Consider the following 17,466-nt stretch of genomic DNA (forward strand, 5'->3'; position numbering starts at 1 on the left):
AACGTCCTGGATGGTTCTGGAGTCTCCATCACAGTCACATCTTGAACCCAATAGAAAAGCTGTAATGGAATTAGAAGGTGGTTGCAGACTGAAACCCAAGAATATTAGTGAACTGGAGGCCATCGCCCATGAGAGATGGTCGGATTCCTGAATATCGCTGCCAGAAGCTGGTGTGTGGCTTTGAATCATCAAGGTAGCGGGTTATAACAGCCAGAGGTGTGATACAAAGCACTAAAGACGCTTGTCTTGTAGGGGATGGGTGATTCGGAGACTGCGGTATTGTGATGAATGGGGAAATGCCACTTGCTATATTAGTTGTGTGGATCTATATAAATTATTATTTTTTTGCATACTCCTAATTCACAATGGGGGGAGGGGTAGACGATCATTCTGACTGCAGCTGTAGTCGCACAGTATGGCGTGCTTCAGCAGCTTCCCCAGAGTGAGATGTCTATTAGCGCCATCATTTAATCATTTTATAGGTGTTCTGTAAATGATAAATCTGGTGAAGCTGATGACTTCATGCACTGACATCATGGATGAAGCCTTGTAATTGGGTTCGTGTGTCTTTAAGGCGTCTCAGTCTCCATGACGACAGGACTCCCTCTCTGGGTGTGCCCTCTTCTAATATGGCCGCTCGCGAACTTCCGGTGCGGGTAAACTGACTGCTCGTGCCACCTCTATGGTAGTGGTTGGGTCTCATTGGCACTCATGTCGGTTCGGAGGACCCGGAAGTCGCTTCCCTTTCTCCTTCCCTTCTAAGCCGGCGGTAAGATGGCGGCAACCGCGGACTGCGATGTGATGATGGCGCCTGCAGAGCCGGAGAGGAGTGCGGAGGAGCGGGATAGGTATGGGAGATGAATGTGGGCGCCTGCAGGGTGATGGATGGTGTCGGCTGCGGTGATCGGCAGCAGTGGGGGAGGGGAGGCAGCCACAGGCCTCGCTGGGCTCCTCAGTCACCGTGCTGGGGGCATCTGCTGCCCCGGCTGTGCCTGCCGCATGGAGCCCCCGTTACTGGGAATGACCCCTGCTCGTCCCATTGATATCCTAGGCTGATGTCACCCAGCGCGGTGTATGGGGCTCAGACATGTCCTGTCACTCTGGGCCAAATGTCACCCATCCTCGGGACTAGCATCCACAATGTGTGCAGTGTTAGAGGATGAACACTAGGGCGGCGACCTCACAGCAGTGCGGGGAGAAATGCCGGTCACTGATCCATGCCTAATGGCCTCACAGCTGGGCCTAAGCGGACCCCCAGACCCTGTGTAGGGGGCTGCACTCACCAGCCCATCCCTAGATGATAAAACACCTGACATGTACTGTAGGGGTCGTTACTCATAGCAACCGATCTGCTAACATTTAGTACATAAGTCATAGTGGTCTCTATGGTAACAATGCCCCTTCTGTTAATGCCATCGGCCTCCTCTGTGGCACAGCGCATGTTTGTAGGGTGCAGGTTGTCTATTACAGGTTAATAGCCATACTAATAGTGGTTAGGAGAGATTGTGGGGTCTCATCTGACTGTGGGGGGCCGAGCCTGAGCTTTCTCACCCCCATACATTCCAGCAGACTGCACCTCTTCTCTGGAAGTGGCCATTGAGTCCTCCTGCATGGTGCGATTCATGGAGCCCATAGAAGTGAATAGTCTTTATGCAACAATATAGATCATTACATAGGTTGAAAAGTCCTAGGTCCATCTAGTTCCCCCTTCCTCCACCAGTTCTACATTTAGTCACTAAGTCATTTATAACCAACAATGTTTTGTGTACTGAGGAAATCATCCAGCCCTGATATAAAAGCTGTTATAGTATCTGCCATTACTACCTCTTGTGGTAGTGTATTCCACAGTCTGACTGCTCTAACTGTAAAGAACCCTTTCCTATTTAGGTGTCGGAATCTCTTTTCTTCCACTCGCAGTGAGTGCCCCCTGGTCCTTAGTATTGTCTTTGGAAGAAATAAGTCATGTGACAGTCCTTTATATTGACCACACATGTATTTATACATATAAATGAGATCTCCTCTGAGACGTCTTTTTTCTAAGCTAAACATATATAAAACTTTTCCAACCTGCCATCATATGGGAGGCCTTCCATTCCTTGTAGTAGTCTAGTTGCCTGCCTTTGAACTGACTCTAACTTCTGAATGAGCCATGATTAGATTGGCATGTATGTGACACTGTATACCGCTACTAATAAAGGCTGTGCCCCAGCTGAAATCACAGCCGCAGAATCGCTGGCAGATGTAGTGTTCTGTTCACTGGAAAGCCACAGATTGGGGATCACCGATGCACTTTAGGTCCACGTCACGTGTGCGGATAAGAACCCGTCCATCCATGGTTTTCCGGTATGGCTAAAGATATTTCTCCTATACTTTCAATGTTAAGCACATTCAGCCCATGGACTTTACATGGACGCCATCTGAGTGCAGTGTGTGTTTTTCACAGACCCATAGACTTGTATTGGCCCTTATCATCCGTACTGCCGGGAAGAATCGGACATGTCTGTAGTTCCTACAGATACACGGTGCATGTGACAACACATTTGAACACCACCATAGGTTATAATGGGTACATGTAACCATGAAAAAAGCTAACGTGAGCAGCCTCATAGGTCATAATAGATACATGGGGTAACCGTGAGAAAAGCGGACGTGTGATCAGCACCATAGGTTGTATTGGGTATGTGGGGTAACCGTGAGAAAAGCGGACGTGTGATCAGCACCATAGGTTGTATTGGTTATGTGGGGTAACCGTGAGAAAAGCGGACGTGTGATCAGCACCATAGGTTGTAATGGGTATGTGGGGTAACCGTGAGAAAAGCGGACGTGTGATCAGCACCATAGGTTGTAATGGGTATGTGGGGTAACCGTGAGAAAAGCGGACGTGTGATCAGCACCATAGGTTGTATTGGGTATGTGGGGTAACCGTGAGAAAAGCGGACGTGTGATCAGCACCATAGGTTGTATTGGGTATGTGGGGTAACCGTGAGAAAAGCGGACGTGTGATCAGCACCATAGGTTGTAATGGATATGTGGGGTAACCATGAGAAAAGCGGACGTGTGATCAGCACCATAGGTTGTAATGGATATGTGGGGTAACCATGAGAAAAGCGGACGTGTGATCAGCACCATAGGTTGTATTGGGTATGTGGGGTAACCGTGAGAAAAGCGGACGTGTGATCAGCACCATAGGTTGTAATGGATATGTGGGGTAACCGTGAGAAAAGCGGACGTGTGATCAGCACCATAGGTTGTAATGGATATGTGGGGTAACCATGAGAAAAGCGGACGTGTGATCAGCACCATAGGTTGTAATGGATATGTGGGGTAACCATGAGAAAAGCGGACGTGTGATCAGCACCATAGGTTGTAATGGATATGTGGGGTAACCGTGAGAAAAGCGGACGTGTGATCAGCACCATAGGTTGTAATGGATATGTGGGGTAACCGTGAGAAAAGCGGACGTGTGATCAGCACCATAGGTTGTAATGGGTATGCGGGGTAACCGTGAGAAAAGCGGACGTGTGATCAGCACCATAGGTTGTATTGGGTATGTGGGGTAACCGTGAGAAAAGCGGACGTGTGATCAGCACCATAGGTTGTATTGGGTATGTGGGGTAACCGTGAGAAAAGCGGACGTGTGATCAGCACCATAGGTTGTATTAGGTATGTGGGGTAACCGTGAGAAAAGCGGACGTGTGATCAGCACCATAAGTTGTATTGGTTATGTGGGGTAACCGTGAGAAAAGCGGACGTGTGATCAGCACCATAGGTTGTAATGGATATGTGGGGTAACCGTGAGAAAAGCGGACGTGTGATCAGCACCATAGGTTGTAATGGGTATGTGGGGTAACCGTGAGAAAAGCGGACGTGTGATCAGCACCATAGGTTGTAATGGGTATGTGGGGTAACCGTGAGAAAAGCGGACGTGTGATCAGCACCATAGGTTGTATTGGGTATGTGGGGTAACCGTGAGAAAAGCGGACGTGTGATCAGCACCATAGGTTGTATTGGGTATGTGGGGTAACCGTGAGAAAAGCGGACGTGTGATCAGCACCATAGGTTGTAATGGATATGTGGGGTAACCGTGAGAAAAGCGGACGTGTGATCAGCACCATAGGTTGTAATGGATATGTGGGGTAACCGTGAGAAAAGCGGACGTGTGATCAGCACCATAGGTTGTATTGGGTATGTGGGGTAACCGTGAGAAAAGCGGACGTGTGATCAGCACCATAGGTTATTATGGGTACATATGGTATCTGTGAAAATCAGATTCCACATGTACCGGAAACAGATGTGTTAAAGGGGCCTAAAGGCCCTGTCACACACAGAGATGAATCAGCGGCAGATCTGTGGTGGCTGTGAAATTGTGGACAATCAGTGCTGGGTTTGTGGCTGCGTACAAATGGAGCAATATGTCCATGATTTCACTGCAACCACAGATCTGCCAAAGATTTGTTGTCTCTGTGTGTGACGGGGCCTTTAAGGCCGCTTTACACGCTGCGATCTCACTAGCGAGATCGCTAGCATGCGTGCCCGCCCCCTTTGTTTGTGTGTCACGGGCAAATCGCTGCCCGTGGCGCAAAAAATCGCGCGGACCAGTCACACATACCTGCCTAGCGACGTCGCTGTGACCGGCGAATCACTTCCTTTCTAAGGGGGTGGTTAGTTCGGCGTCAGAGCAACGTCACAAAGCGGCCACCCAATCAAAGTGGAGGGGCGGAGATGAGTGGGGCGAACATCCCACCCACCTCCTTCCTTCGTCATTGCAGGTGGAGGCAGGTAAGGAGATGTTCGTCGCTCTTGCGGTGTCACATAGCGATGTGTGCTCCCGCAGGAACGATGAACAACATCGTACCTGCAGCAGCAACGGTAATTGGGAAGAGGGGGGATGTCACCGATGAGTGATTTTGCATGTTTTTGCGACGATTCAAAATCGCTCATAGGTGTCACACGCAACGACATCGCTAAAGCGACCGGATGTGCGTCACCAATTCCGTGACCCCAACGTAGCGTGTAAAGCGGCCTTTAGACTGAATCCACATGTTTCATGGATTGTGTGGACTGCTGACCATGACTAACGGCATCGCAGGTGTATATGGGGCTGGTTCTTCAGCTCGGGGGACCTGCGGTTGGTATGTGAATGGACTGTGACTCATGGACGTGTGGCCTCACTCTGCTTGTGTTGTCCGCACATCGGATATCCCATTGTGGAGTTCGTCCTGGCAGATGGCACTTTCATCATCAGAACCGATGTCTGTGGACATTGTATACAGATCATATTGTGCCACCATGAGGTCTTCTGAGGGCACCCTCGCCAATTCTAGGCTGACACCTTCTGCTTCCCGTCCTGTTGTGAGTACAAGCAGTCACCGGCAATGTGCTTGTCTGTGGACATATGTACGTTTTCTGAAGCCAAATATGTCAGTAAAACAGTGATTTAAAGTCACAATTTCCATACTTTTTTTTTTTGCATATGTGACATGCCGGACATTATGTGACCAAAGTTTTCTCATGATCAGTCTTCAGGAATCTTCCTAGAGACTACCAGTATGGGCTTGTGGCATGTCTGAGCCGCTTGCCCGAGCTGCAGTCCTGTGCTACAAGCAGCGGTAGTTTTTGCCTCTGTGGCATCAGTCACACGAGAGGATTGAAGCGGCCCCATCTGGCCAGCTACAGAGCAAAGCCTGCAGGGTCTAGATCATAGTGGGTACTCCTTATAATAATATTTATTCACTTATATAGCACTATTAATTCTACAGCGCATTACATTGGCTACACTGTCCCCATTGGGGCTCACAATCTGATATCCCTACCATTAGGTCTTTGGAGTGTGGGAGGAAATTGGAGGAAGCTCACACAAACACAAGGAGAACATGCAGTCTCCTTGCAGATGTTGTCATTGGTGGGATTTGAACCCAGGACCCCAGCGCTGCAAGACTGCAATGCTAACCACTGAGCCACCGTGCCGCTTCCTTACTTAGAAGACCGACCACTGCTGACAGACTGCACAGTCGGCTGGTAACCTAGGCAACGTGCAGTAAACTCTGTAGTTTACATTTTTAATTATAAAGTTGTTGTAACCAGTTATCACAAGTCAACTTAAGGTCCCGTCACACATAACGAGATCGCTAGCGAGATCGCAGCTGAGGCACGGTTTCTGTGACGCAGTAGCGATCCAGTTAGTGATCTCGTTATGTGTGACACCTACCAGCGATCAGGCCCCTGCTGTGAGATCTCTAGTCGTTGCAGAATGGTCCAGGTCATTTTCTTCAAAGGCGATGTCTTGCTGGGCAGGACCCATCGCTGTGTTTGACACTGTGTGACAGGGTCACAGTGACTGCTGAGATCGTTATACAGGTCGCTACTGCATCGCTGGTAAGATCTGACTGTGACATCTCACTTGCGACCTCCCAGCGGCTTACCTGCGATCCCTATCAGGTCACATCATTTTCAGGATCGCTGGTAAGTCGTTGTGTGTGACTGGGCATTTAGTATGGCTGTGAAGGGTTAAACATTTCTCCTAGAGGAGCATGGTGCAGGCAGCTGATCTGGTGATAGAGGCTGAGCACGTGGCCATGTTTGTTTACCTCCATGTTTGCTGTGCATATAAAGAACATAAAGTGGTTCTCTGTGAGGAGCGTGTAGCATGTGAAGTCTCAGGTCCAATGGTGCTGGGTATGGACTTTCCCTTTAAGAGGCCACCACAGCCTCCATGTTGACGTCATTCTACATAAATGGACTGCGTTGAACTCTTTCCTCCTGTCTTGTCCCTTCCTATCGGGGTGTTCTGACAGGAATGACAGGCGGTGTTATAAGTAGCTTCTTCCCACGCTCCGCTCTTCTGACGCGTCCTCGGATGTGTAGGATGACTTTATATGAGTGAATAAAGCTGATTCCTCCGCCGAGGCTAAGTTTCCTCCGACATAAACAGTTATTTATAGCCCGGGCTTCAGATGGCAGGGCCCGCGTCCTGCGCGCTGAGCATCACGTTTCCAGCTGCAGAGCACAGCGTGCTGTGGATTCACCCCTGCACTGCGCAGTGACGGCTGCAGCGGATGCCAGGCACAGGGTGATTACAGCGCCACTTAGTCTTCTCATCCTCCGTGCCGAGGAGATGTCAGGAGCGCCTCACAGTTACATCTTCAGATAAAATTAACTCAGTGTGTGCTGAAATGTGTGATAAAGCTGCATTCACACCCTCTGTGGGGCACCGCATTACACTAGACGTCCCAGCTCGGCCTGTGAGCAAGGTGCCCCGGTGCCAGCAAGACAAAGCTCCAAGGTCACTACAAGACACAGCCATAGCCAAGTCTCCAATTCTGCATAGAATAAGGTGATACTGTGATAAAGTATCCTAGTGGATCCATCTGGTGGGGAATCATGTCTCCGCAACATCTGCTACTGTTTTCTACCAGTTATGTGGTGTCATCATAAGGCCGGGGCAACACGGGTACTAATGCGATCCTCGCATGACACTCTGCTCACGCTGGTAGCACAGCAGGAGTCGAGTGTCATGCAAGTGTCAGTGCGACTGAGGTGCAATCAAACCACAGCTGCGGGGGGCGGGCCAACGCTACGGAGGTGGGATTTATCTCCCTCTCTCCTCCGTAGCCAGCTATTGCCATTCTCGCCCTGCACTTGCATTACACCAGTGTACCGCGAGTGCAGTGCGTTTTTTTTTTTTCTCGCGCCCCATAGACTTGAATGGGTGCGAGAGAAAGAGTCTTGCATTACACTCATAGCATGCTGCGATTGTTTTCTCGGTCCGATTAGGGCTGAGAAAATAATAGCTCATGTGCGCTGACACACAGGGTAATATTGGTCCGAGTGGAATGCCATGTTTTATCACACTCCATTCGCTCCGATTTTCATGGCGTGTGGCTTGGGCCTAACCCTACCAGTCAGATACTGGGGGTATGTTCCCTCCATAGTCCAGCAGTGTCTGTCATGAGATGATCCCAGAATAGGGAACACTACAGCACTTACATGTTTATTGAAAAGCCCATTTGTCACGTCTCCACTGGGTCTGTTATAAACGTAAGATTGCAGAGTGTTCGCCCTCTTGGACTTTCACTAATCGGGAAAGCAGGGCCCTTAACGTTTTGTGTGATTGTAGCAGTAGTGAGCATGTGTCTATAGGACTCTTGGTTGCACATGCTCACTGCTGATCCAATCACAAGGGAACTTTGGGCCCCATCATTCTTGTGATGGGTGGGATTCTCTGCAGGCAGTCTGTGAATGGTCATACATTTATAATCTGTCCTATGGATAGTTAATAGTGATGAGCATCAAGATGCTTGGGTATGTTCATTACTTTAGTATCACAGGTGCTCTAGCACCCTGCTCAGGTCCCCGCCCTGCATGTTTCGCGGCAATGCCATTGCCATGTTGACTACTGGCATTATTGTGATTGGCTGGCCACATCGGGTCATGGGGTCTTTATATAAGACCTGGTGATGTGATGCTCAGCACACTCTCCTCTGGAGTTCAGGATGAGCTGATCGAAGAGGGAGAACTTAGATTAGAGCATAGTTATAGGCAGAGTTTAATTGCTATTGCAGTAAGGCTATGTGCGCACGTTGCGTAAATTCATGCAGTTACGCTGCACTTTGCAGCGCAGCGTAACTGCATGCGTCCTGCGTCCCCTGCACAGTCTATGGAGATTGTGCAGGGGTCGTGCGCACGTGGCGTCTCAGAGCGCAGCGCTTCGGCTACTGCCGAAGCGCTGCGCAAAAAGAAGTGACATGTCACTTCTTCCGTGCGCTTTGCCGGCAGCTCCTGCTCTGTCTATGGGAGGAGCTGCAGGCAGAGCGCATGGAATCGGCGCTCACTACGGACATTTCTGCAGCGATCTAAAGCGCACATGTGCTCTTCAGATCGCTGCAGAAATTTCTGCAGGGCTAGTACGCAACGTGCGCACATAGCCTAATTGTATACCGCTGCTGCATCATTAAAGGGAATCTGTCAGCAGGTTTTTGCTACCTCATCTGAGATCAGCATGATGTAGGCAGAGTTCCTGAATACAACGATGTATCACTTAGATTACTGGGTGCTGAAGTTCTGAATCAATCAGAATTTTTAGATTTAGCCATGTAGCTGAACTGAGAGAACTATCCCTCCCACACCAGGCTCTCTATAGAGATTGACATCTCACTGTCAATGTGCAATCAGAGCAGGTGGTGTGTTGGACTACAGTGCATGTGATGTTGTAGTCCAGCATTGTGTCCTGCTGCTTAAACAAACATAGAAAAAAAACATGAGATCAGACTTTGACAAGACAGGCATCCCTGAATTTTCTGATTTAACCCTTGCATCATGCTATCTTCAACTTTCATAGCAAAACTCTGTGGATAGATTCCCTTTAAAACAAATGTCCTTTTCAGGGTTACATACTGTCTTTTCTTTAGTAAAACTGCTGTTACTTATATTCAGTGTAGGGATAACTGCTGGAGGAGGGATAGTTTTGGATTAGAAGCATATCGGCAGAGATTATTGCCTTACAGTCCTTCAATACTTATACTGCTGATGCAATTCAAAATGAGTACTTTTCAGGGCTACATATTTTCTTTTCCCTATTTAATACCGGGAAGTTTGCAGATATAATATACCTAATTTAAAATGCACAAGGCATATGCGGTATGGGATGGGGAAGTGGATGTGCTGCTGATCCCACACTCGGACGCTCCGAGGAGCCATTTACATTTATCGATTCTGGCCTCCCGCCCTGCACATTTCAAGAGGGACATGAGGAGAATGTGTGCAGTGATGCCCAAATATTTGAATAGCCATGGAAAGGTAGAAGAAGACAGTGGTGTGGGACAGCTATTAGTGTCTCGAGGTAGATGATGATGAGAGACAGTTAAGAACAAGTGATGTTGTTAAGGCTAAGTTCACATTTCCGTTGTTTTGTATCAGTCACATGCGTCGCTTGACGCATGTGACTGATGCGCTGTTCAATGCTGTACAACGGATGACAAAGAACAGAATTCTTTGTCGAATTCCGTTGTGTGCGGGGGGCGGAGTTCGGGGGGGGGGGCGGGGAGCCGAGCGGGGCCGTGGCACTGAGGACGTCAGTGCCGCAGGGACTGCAGGACAGGTGAGTGTGTGTGTGTATACACATGCTGAATGCGGGAGGGGGCGGAGCCGAGCAGGGGGCGGGGCCAGGCGCTGAGGATGTCAGTGGCAGTGCTGCGGTCTGCATGGCTGGGGACAGGTGAGTGTATGAGTGAGTGTGTGTGTGTGCATGTATGTATGTAAGTGTGTGCACATGCGGAGTGCGGGAGGGGGCGGAGCCGAGCGGGGGGCGGGGCCAGACGAGGGTGTCAGTGGCAGTGCTTGTCTGCATGGCTGGGGACAGGGTGTGTGTGTGTGTGTGTACACACGTGCGGAGTGCGGGAGGGGGGCGGGGCCGAGCGGGGAAGTGTCGGCCTCCCTGCACACGTAACCAGACTAAATATCGGGTAGCAAAGCACCCGATGTTTACCTTGGTTACCCGATATTTACCTTGGTTACGGGCCTCCACCGCTTAGCGCTGGCTCCTTGCACCGTAACCAGGGTAAATATCGGGTAACCAACCAAAGCTGGTGACGTGTGCAGAGAGCCAGGGAGCATGCGCAGCGAAATCCGACGGATCTCGCTGCTCAAAAAACGTTACATGCTGCGTTCCTCCCGCCCGGCGGTCAGTCGTTCCACGACTGATCAGTCGGGCGGAGGGTGCAACGCAGCATCATCAGTCACAATCCACTGCTCATACAAGTCTATGGGAGCAACGGAATCCGCTAAACGGATTCCGCTGTTTACAAGAGCAGCGGATTGTGACTGATACATTTTACCGGAAATGTGAACTTAGCCTAACGCAACAAATCAGAAGGAGGAGGACCAAAGTGCGGAAGTGGAAGACGAGGTGGTTGATGATGAAGTCACTGACCCAATGTGAGAAGGTGCCGTGCAGAGCGAGGACCTCCGTGCAGAGGGGAAGGGATCCGCAGCACTGCAACAGGCAGGATTAGGTAGTGGGATGGCTTGAGGGAGAAGGCGGACAACTGTTCCCCATTGCACCCATATCCGGCACGTTCCCAAGCCAAGGGTTAGGTGTTCCCCAGTCGGGTGGTTGGTTTTTTTTTTGTTTTTTTTTTTTTTCTTCATAAAGAACAGTCATTTGCAACCTGTCCTGTGCCAAGATCAGCAGGGGCGTGACCACCACCAGCATGCTCAGGCATGTACCATCAAAGCACCCGACTAGTTGGGCTGAACGCCTGGGTCCACAGTTGGTGTCTGCGGGTAATCCCACTGCCTCTTTCCTTGTGCTACATGCTTGCCAAACCCCTGCCCAGGACGAAGGCGCGGATGCCTCCTGCACAACACCTGTCATTGCACATTCGCAAGCACAATCAGCAGCCATGTCCGATTCTATGTCCCAGCACAGCATTCGACGTCTAGGCCTTGGAATGCAAAAGTAAATACCCAGCCATCCACCCACAGGCCCAAGTACTTAAACGGGCACATTTCCAGTTCGGCCGCCCTGGAAATGTTGCAGTTTAGACTTTTGGACAGAGGCTTTCTGCAACCTCATGGCGGCCGCCGTCCCTTGGTACTCTGTCCCCAGACGCCACTTTTTCCCCCAGTGTGCCGTCCCCTCCTTACACCAGCACGTGTGTCATAAGATCAACGCAGTTACTGGAAAGGTCCACTGAACGACTGACACAACCTTGAACCTTGTGGAGACCAGGACAGAGTTGGATCCTTGGGATGGCACACGTGCTACTGACAATGAGGATTGCGGTCCCAAGTTTCTTCAGAGCTTCCTGCACCCCTTCCTCCTCCTCCTCCTCCTCCTCCTCCTCCTCATTCTAAGGCTATGTGCGCACGTTGCGTAAATTCATGCAGTTACGCTGCGCTTTGCAGCGCAGCGTAACTGCATGCGTCCTGCGTCCCCTGCACAGTCTATGGAGATTGTGCAGGGGCCGTGCGCACGTGGCGTCTCAGAGCCCAGCGCTTCGGCTACTGCCGAAGCGCTGCGCAAAAAGAAGTGACATGTCACTTCTTTCCTGCGCTTTGCCGGCAGCTCCTGCTCTGTCTATGGGAGGAGCTGCAGGCAGAGCGCATGGAATCGGCTTTTTTTTTTTTTTTCACTACGGACATTTCTGCAGCGATTTAAAGAGCACATGTGCTCTTCAGATCGCTGCAGAAATTTCTGCAGTGAAGTACGCAACGTGCGCACATAGCCTAAATCTCCGAATTGTTATCTCTGAGCATGTTGTCCATATGTCACAAGCTATAAGCACTGCCTCGGTGAAGCGGCAACAGGCTCTGCTGAAACAAATTTGTTTAGGTGACAAGCAGCACACCGAGAGTTGTGGAAAGGTATAAGGCTATGTGCCCACGGGGAAAGTGTCCTCCGGTTATATCCGCAGGAGCTCCCAGAAAACTGCAGCACAACTTTGTCTGTTTCCATGCTGCGGTTTTTTTTGCGGAATGTCCTGCGGATATGCTGCGGTCATTCTGCATTGAGGACACAGTACCATGGCTTCAGCACGGCATCCTCAATGCAGAGCAAGTGCTGAGTGATCGGGGCGTTCATACTTACCTCCATCATGCAGCACCTCGCTTTCCGGCCGTCAGCGTCTGCACTGTGCAGGAGAAGGAGGGCGGGCCTGAACTAGCTCTCACTGTCACATGACCGGAGCCCTGCAGGCCCCGCCCACCTCCTCCTTCCTGCTCATGGCTCCACCGCGCTCCTGTGCACCGGAATAAAGTGACGGGTGTCTATCAAGGCAGGTAAGTATGGGAACAAGGCAGATTTCCGCAGGAATAATTGACATGCAGTTACATGCGGATGCGGGACATCCGCAGCATATTCCGCAGCGTGGACACAGCACTCCCCATGTCCCATAGGGTAACATGGGGAGTGTCTGTACTTGCTGAAACCTGCGGATTTATCTGGAAAATCCAGATAAATCCGCAGGTTTTCCGCGAAATCCGCAGAAGCAAGCTCCCGTGGGCACATAGCCTTACAGATCAGACAGATCTGTGTTTCATGACGCTGAACCTACAACCAGACATGGTCGTGTGTGATAATGGTCGTAACCTGGTGGTGTCTCTGACATTTGGCAAGCTCGAACACTCACCATGCCTGCCTCACTTGCTCAACTTGGTGGTTTAGCGGTTTCTGAAAATTTGCTCGAGCTCCTTGTGAAGGTATGTCAGCTGCCGATCTGGTAGCGCTGCAGCAGCGCTTGTAAGTGCCAGATCACCGATTAGTGTGCAACCTGCTTCCACGTGCTGTAACGCTACATTGCACATGTTAGCAAGGCAGCAGAGGGCCTAAGGCTGCTTTCACACATCAGTTTTTTGGCATCAGGCACGATCCGGCGAAAAAACTGATGCGACCGATCCCGCGAAAAAACGGATCAGTTGCTTCAGTTTTTTCCATAAGTTCCTTCAGTTTTTTTGACAGATCCGGTGTGATTCTGAGCATGCTCAATTTAAAAAAAAAACTGATCCGGCGACAGGATCCGTCTTTTTTGCCGCATTACGCCGGATCCGATGTCCATAGGCTTCCATCCGTTTTTTTTTTTGCCGGACACATAAACGTTCACTTCAACGTTTCATCCGGCCGCTGGACAAGTAAATTTTGCCGGATCCGGCAAAAAACGGATGAAACGCAAGGCCATCCGGCACAATCCGGCGCTAATGAAAGTCTATGGGGGGAAAACGGATCCGGCGGCAACTGACGCCGGATCCGTGTTTTTACGTTTTTGCCGGATTGTGCCTGATGGCAAAAAACTGATGTGTGAAAGCAGCCTTAGTTGAATACCAGCTACAACATTCCCCCGGTATTCCGGTCAGCCTCTGCACATAAGAATTGACGAGTGGGCATGGATGTCTGACATCTGTGAGGTTCTACAAAACTTTGAGGAATCAACCAAGAAGGTGAGTGGTGATGATGCCATAATCACTTTGCTGCTCACATTTAGGCTATGTGCCCACGCTGCGGATTTTGCGCGGATTTTGCCGCGGATTTGCCGCGGATTTACCGAAAATCTGCAGCAGCGGCACTTCCAAGCCATTTCAATGGCATTTTGGAAATGCTGTGTCCATGCTGCGGTTTTTTCCGCGGCGGATTTGCCGCGGATTTTGATCCGGAAAAATCTGCAGCATGTCAATTATTGTTGCGGATTTTGGTGCGGATTTTGGGTATAGAATGGGGGAGAAAAAAAAAAATCCGCATCAAAATCCGCGGCAAAAATAAGGTGCGGATTTGCCGCGAAAGTCGCGGATTTTCATGCAGAAAAATCCGCAGGTACATTCTACCGTGGAAACATAGCCTAAAGAGGAAACTTTGCATGTGGACCAGGTTAAAGTGGAGGAAAAAAGTGATAATACCCAACCCAGCCTCATCTCTCATTCTCAGCACTGATTATGTGATAATGTGGGGGAGTAACGGAATATAGTTGCCTACGCTAGAGGGTACTGCCCACACCAGCTTCATCCCATCTGTTCTTCCTGGATGGGCTGAAGTTGAGGAGATGGAGCGTAGTCTTCCTGATTGGGACAGGAAGGTCTTGCCTGTTGGGAGTCTGGCTGACTTTATTTCCCGCTGCCTTTCCCGTGACCCTCACATTATACGCATTTTGGCCAACACTGATTACTGGTTGTTCTCCCTTCTTGACCCATGCACCAAAGAGAACTTTACAACTAGTATTAATTACTAGTGATGAGCACTAAAATGCCTGAGTGCCCAGTAGAGCAGGTCAGACAGGTCCGACTCAAGAACAGAGTATAATGGAAGTAAATGGGACTCAAATATTTCCAGAAGACCCTAACAAATGAGCTGGGAAAATGGATGGAAACAGCTCTGAAATGGAACAGCATGGGGAAGAGGCCTGGATGCATGTCTGGCTCCTAGGTCGCTGCAGAGAACAATGACAAAGTATTATGCCACTTTTACGGTCTGACAAAACATACAAAAAAAAAACAAAACAAGAATAAAATGGATTTTACAAGAAAAAAAAAAAGTTAGGAAATATTTCCAGTATAATGACTTTTATAGAAGGAAATATTAAATAGAGAAAAAAAAAACAAACACCACTTCTCCTCGCTTTAGTAGCCAGGCCATTTCTCACTGTACTTCCCCGTCTCATATGTCTACAGTAGATACCAGAAGGACAAAATAAAAACTACACCTGCCGGTAAATGTAATTTTCACATTTGACTACCTTACCTGGCCATGTGGTGTGTGACATGGCAGACACATCCTGTTTAATTTATGAAGGAGGGAGTCAAACTCACAAAGCCTAAGCGGACAATGCAAGAACTGCCAAAAATTAGAAGAGGGACTCCAATACACCCTGTATTAGACATAAAGGAGGGCCTCATACACATTCTGTTAAAATGGATAGGCAATGGGACTTAAAGCCTATGCACTAATTGCAAGGGCTGAAAATAATTAGGAGGGACTGCAATATACCCTGGAAGACACGCAGAGGAGGGCCTCAGAAAACAATTTTTAGGTGCAAGAGTTCTAGACTGGTTAAACCTATGCACTAAGTGCTAGAGCTGAAAAACATTTACCCCTTGGGGAGTATACATCTATCAATGTAAGAGAATTGTAGAGGCAGACTTCATACACATGCTGAAAAAAATGACCAGAGGCATCACACACCCTAGAAAAATTAAAATCAAGGGCCACCTGGTGACACTCTCCAAATCTGAAGCAAGTGCCACCTGATGATCCTGACGATATGGTGGAGGAGGAGAAGGAGGGCAAGAAAAATAAGAAACCATGAACCTTAGACTCTTTTTAGGGTGGGAATGGGTGCATGGGAATAAATCATAAAAAAAATTAACATTACAATTGGTGGGGTTGAGAAGTCTGGGCCAATCCAGGCCTTGTTCATTTTGATAAGAAAAAGCATTTTCAGTTGACAGGCAGATGCGCCAATCAGTTTTGCCCCTGGCGGCACTGACAAAAGGTCAGCGGCAGGGCAGGCAAACACCTCAAAGGCGTAGATGGACAGTTCTTGCCACATAGCTTGGATAACCCATAGTTATATGGCACAGAGGAATCAATCAGGTTACTGGTACTGTTGGCTAGGTACTCCTTTAGATCTTCAAAAATGTTTCCCTCCATATCCTGCACATCAGGTGCTGGGATGGTCTAATTAAACTGTCCCAAACTTTTCATAATGTTCCCATGCCTCTGTTGGCACTGGTGTGCGTCTCTCTTTCTTGGTTACTCAAGGAACCACACAGTCACCAGCATTGTAAGATGGGAATTTTTGTACTAATTGTTCCATTAGGGCCTTCCGGTATTGCACAAGTTTACTAGCCCTCTCTGCAACAGGAAAGAGAAATGGAAAGCAGGGCTGTGGAGTCGGTAAGCCAAACCTTCGACTCCGACTCCTCAAATTCTCTTGCACCGACTCCGACTCCGGCTCCGACTCCGGCTCCTACATATATTGCTTATAGTTAGGTGAAAAATTTATTGTAGTACATGAATATGTGTATGTGAACATCAGACATTTAATAATTTTTATGATACAATAATCAAGATATTTGGATAGAACATAAAATATATTTATTGGAATACAACTTTAGAACACAAAAAAACTGTAATAAATTGTAAATATGTAATACACTATGTAATATACAGTAGATTACATATATATCTTGTGTGTGTGTATATACACTGTATATATATATATATATTATATATATTACATATTTACAATTTATTAGTTTTTTTGTGTTCTAAAGTTGTATTCCAATAAATATTTTATGTTCTATCCAAATATCTTGATTATTGTATCATAAAAACAATTAAATGTCTGATGTTCACATTGTACTACAATAAATTTTTCACTTAAATATAAGCATTATACTAAATGTTGTTATTTAGTAAAATATTCAGCACATTCTGCATTGCACTCCTGTCCCCAATTTATTATATATTTTAGGAGTCGGAGTCGGTGCATTTTATACCGACTCCGACTCCACCAAAATGAGCTCCGACTCCGACTCCACGACTCCGACTCCGACTCCACAGCCCTGCTGGGCACTCAGGCATTTTAGTGCTCATCACTAGTAATTAATACTAGTTGTATATTGGATATATTGGACAATCCACTTACATAATTCTGAATGTCAGGATCTACTGTTTGTACAATGTACTAGAGGTGATCTTCTAGTAGTTTTCTTTGTTATGCTATGCCTTCCTGTGTCACTTCTATTCAGGTGTGTATACTTTCTCGTTTTTTGTCCAATTACATTTTGGGAGGGGCTTTTTATACTTACTACTCTCGGTACTGGCTATGGTTCCGGATGATGGTTGTCTGGAGTCCCAGCTGATCGGTTAAAGGGAACCTGTCACCTGTAAAAACGCTAATAACCTGCAGATAGCGTTAGAATTCAACTCGGTGCCTGCACTTTGATTTCCCCCCCTCCCATGGGAGGAAATGAAGTGTA

At 48.4% G+C, this 17,466-nt stretch overlaps 1 protein-coding gene across 1 annotated transcript in view; it reads left to right on the top strand.

The window, feature by feature from the left end:
• The first annotated feature begins 712 nt into the window (after positions 1-712).
• The window catches only part of DNAJC7 (DnaJ heat shock protein family (Hsp40) member C7), a 78,704-nt gene continuing 61,950 nt past the window's right edge, over positions 713-17,466 (top strand). The window contains exon 1 of the mRNA XM_075350023.1: positions 713-848. Coding sequence (XP_075206138.1) covers positions 775-848 — 74 coding nt within the window. The 5' untranslated portion in view covers positions 713-774. The remainder of the gene's footprint in view (positions 849-17,466) is intronic.

The sequence above is a fragment of the Anomaloglossus baeobatrachus genome, chromosome 5, assembly GCF_048569485.1.
Source record: "Anomaloglossus baeobatrachus isolate aAnoBae1 chromosome 5, aAnoBae1.hap1, whole genome shotgun sequence".
NCBI lineage: Eukaryota > Metazoa > Chordata > Amphibia > Anura > Aromobatidae > Anomaloglossus > Anomaloglossus baeobatrachus.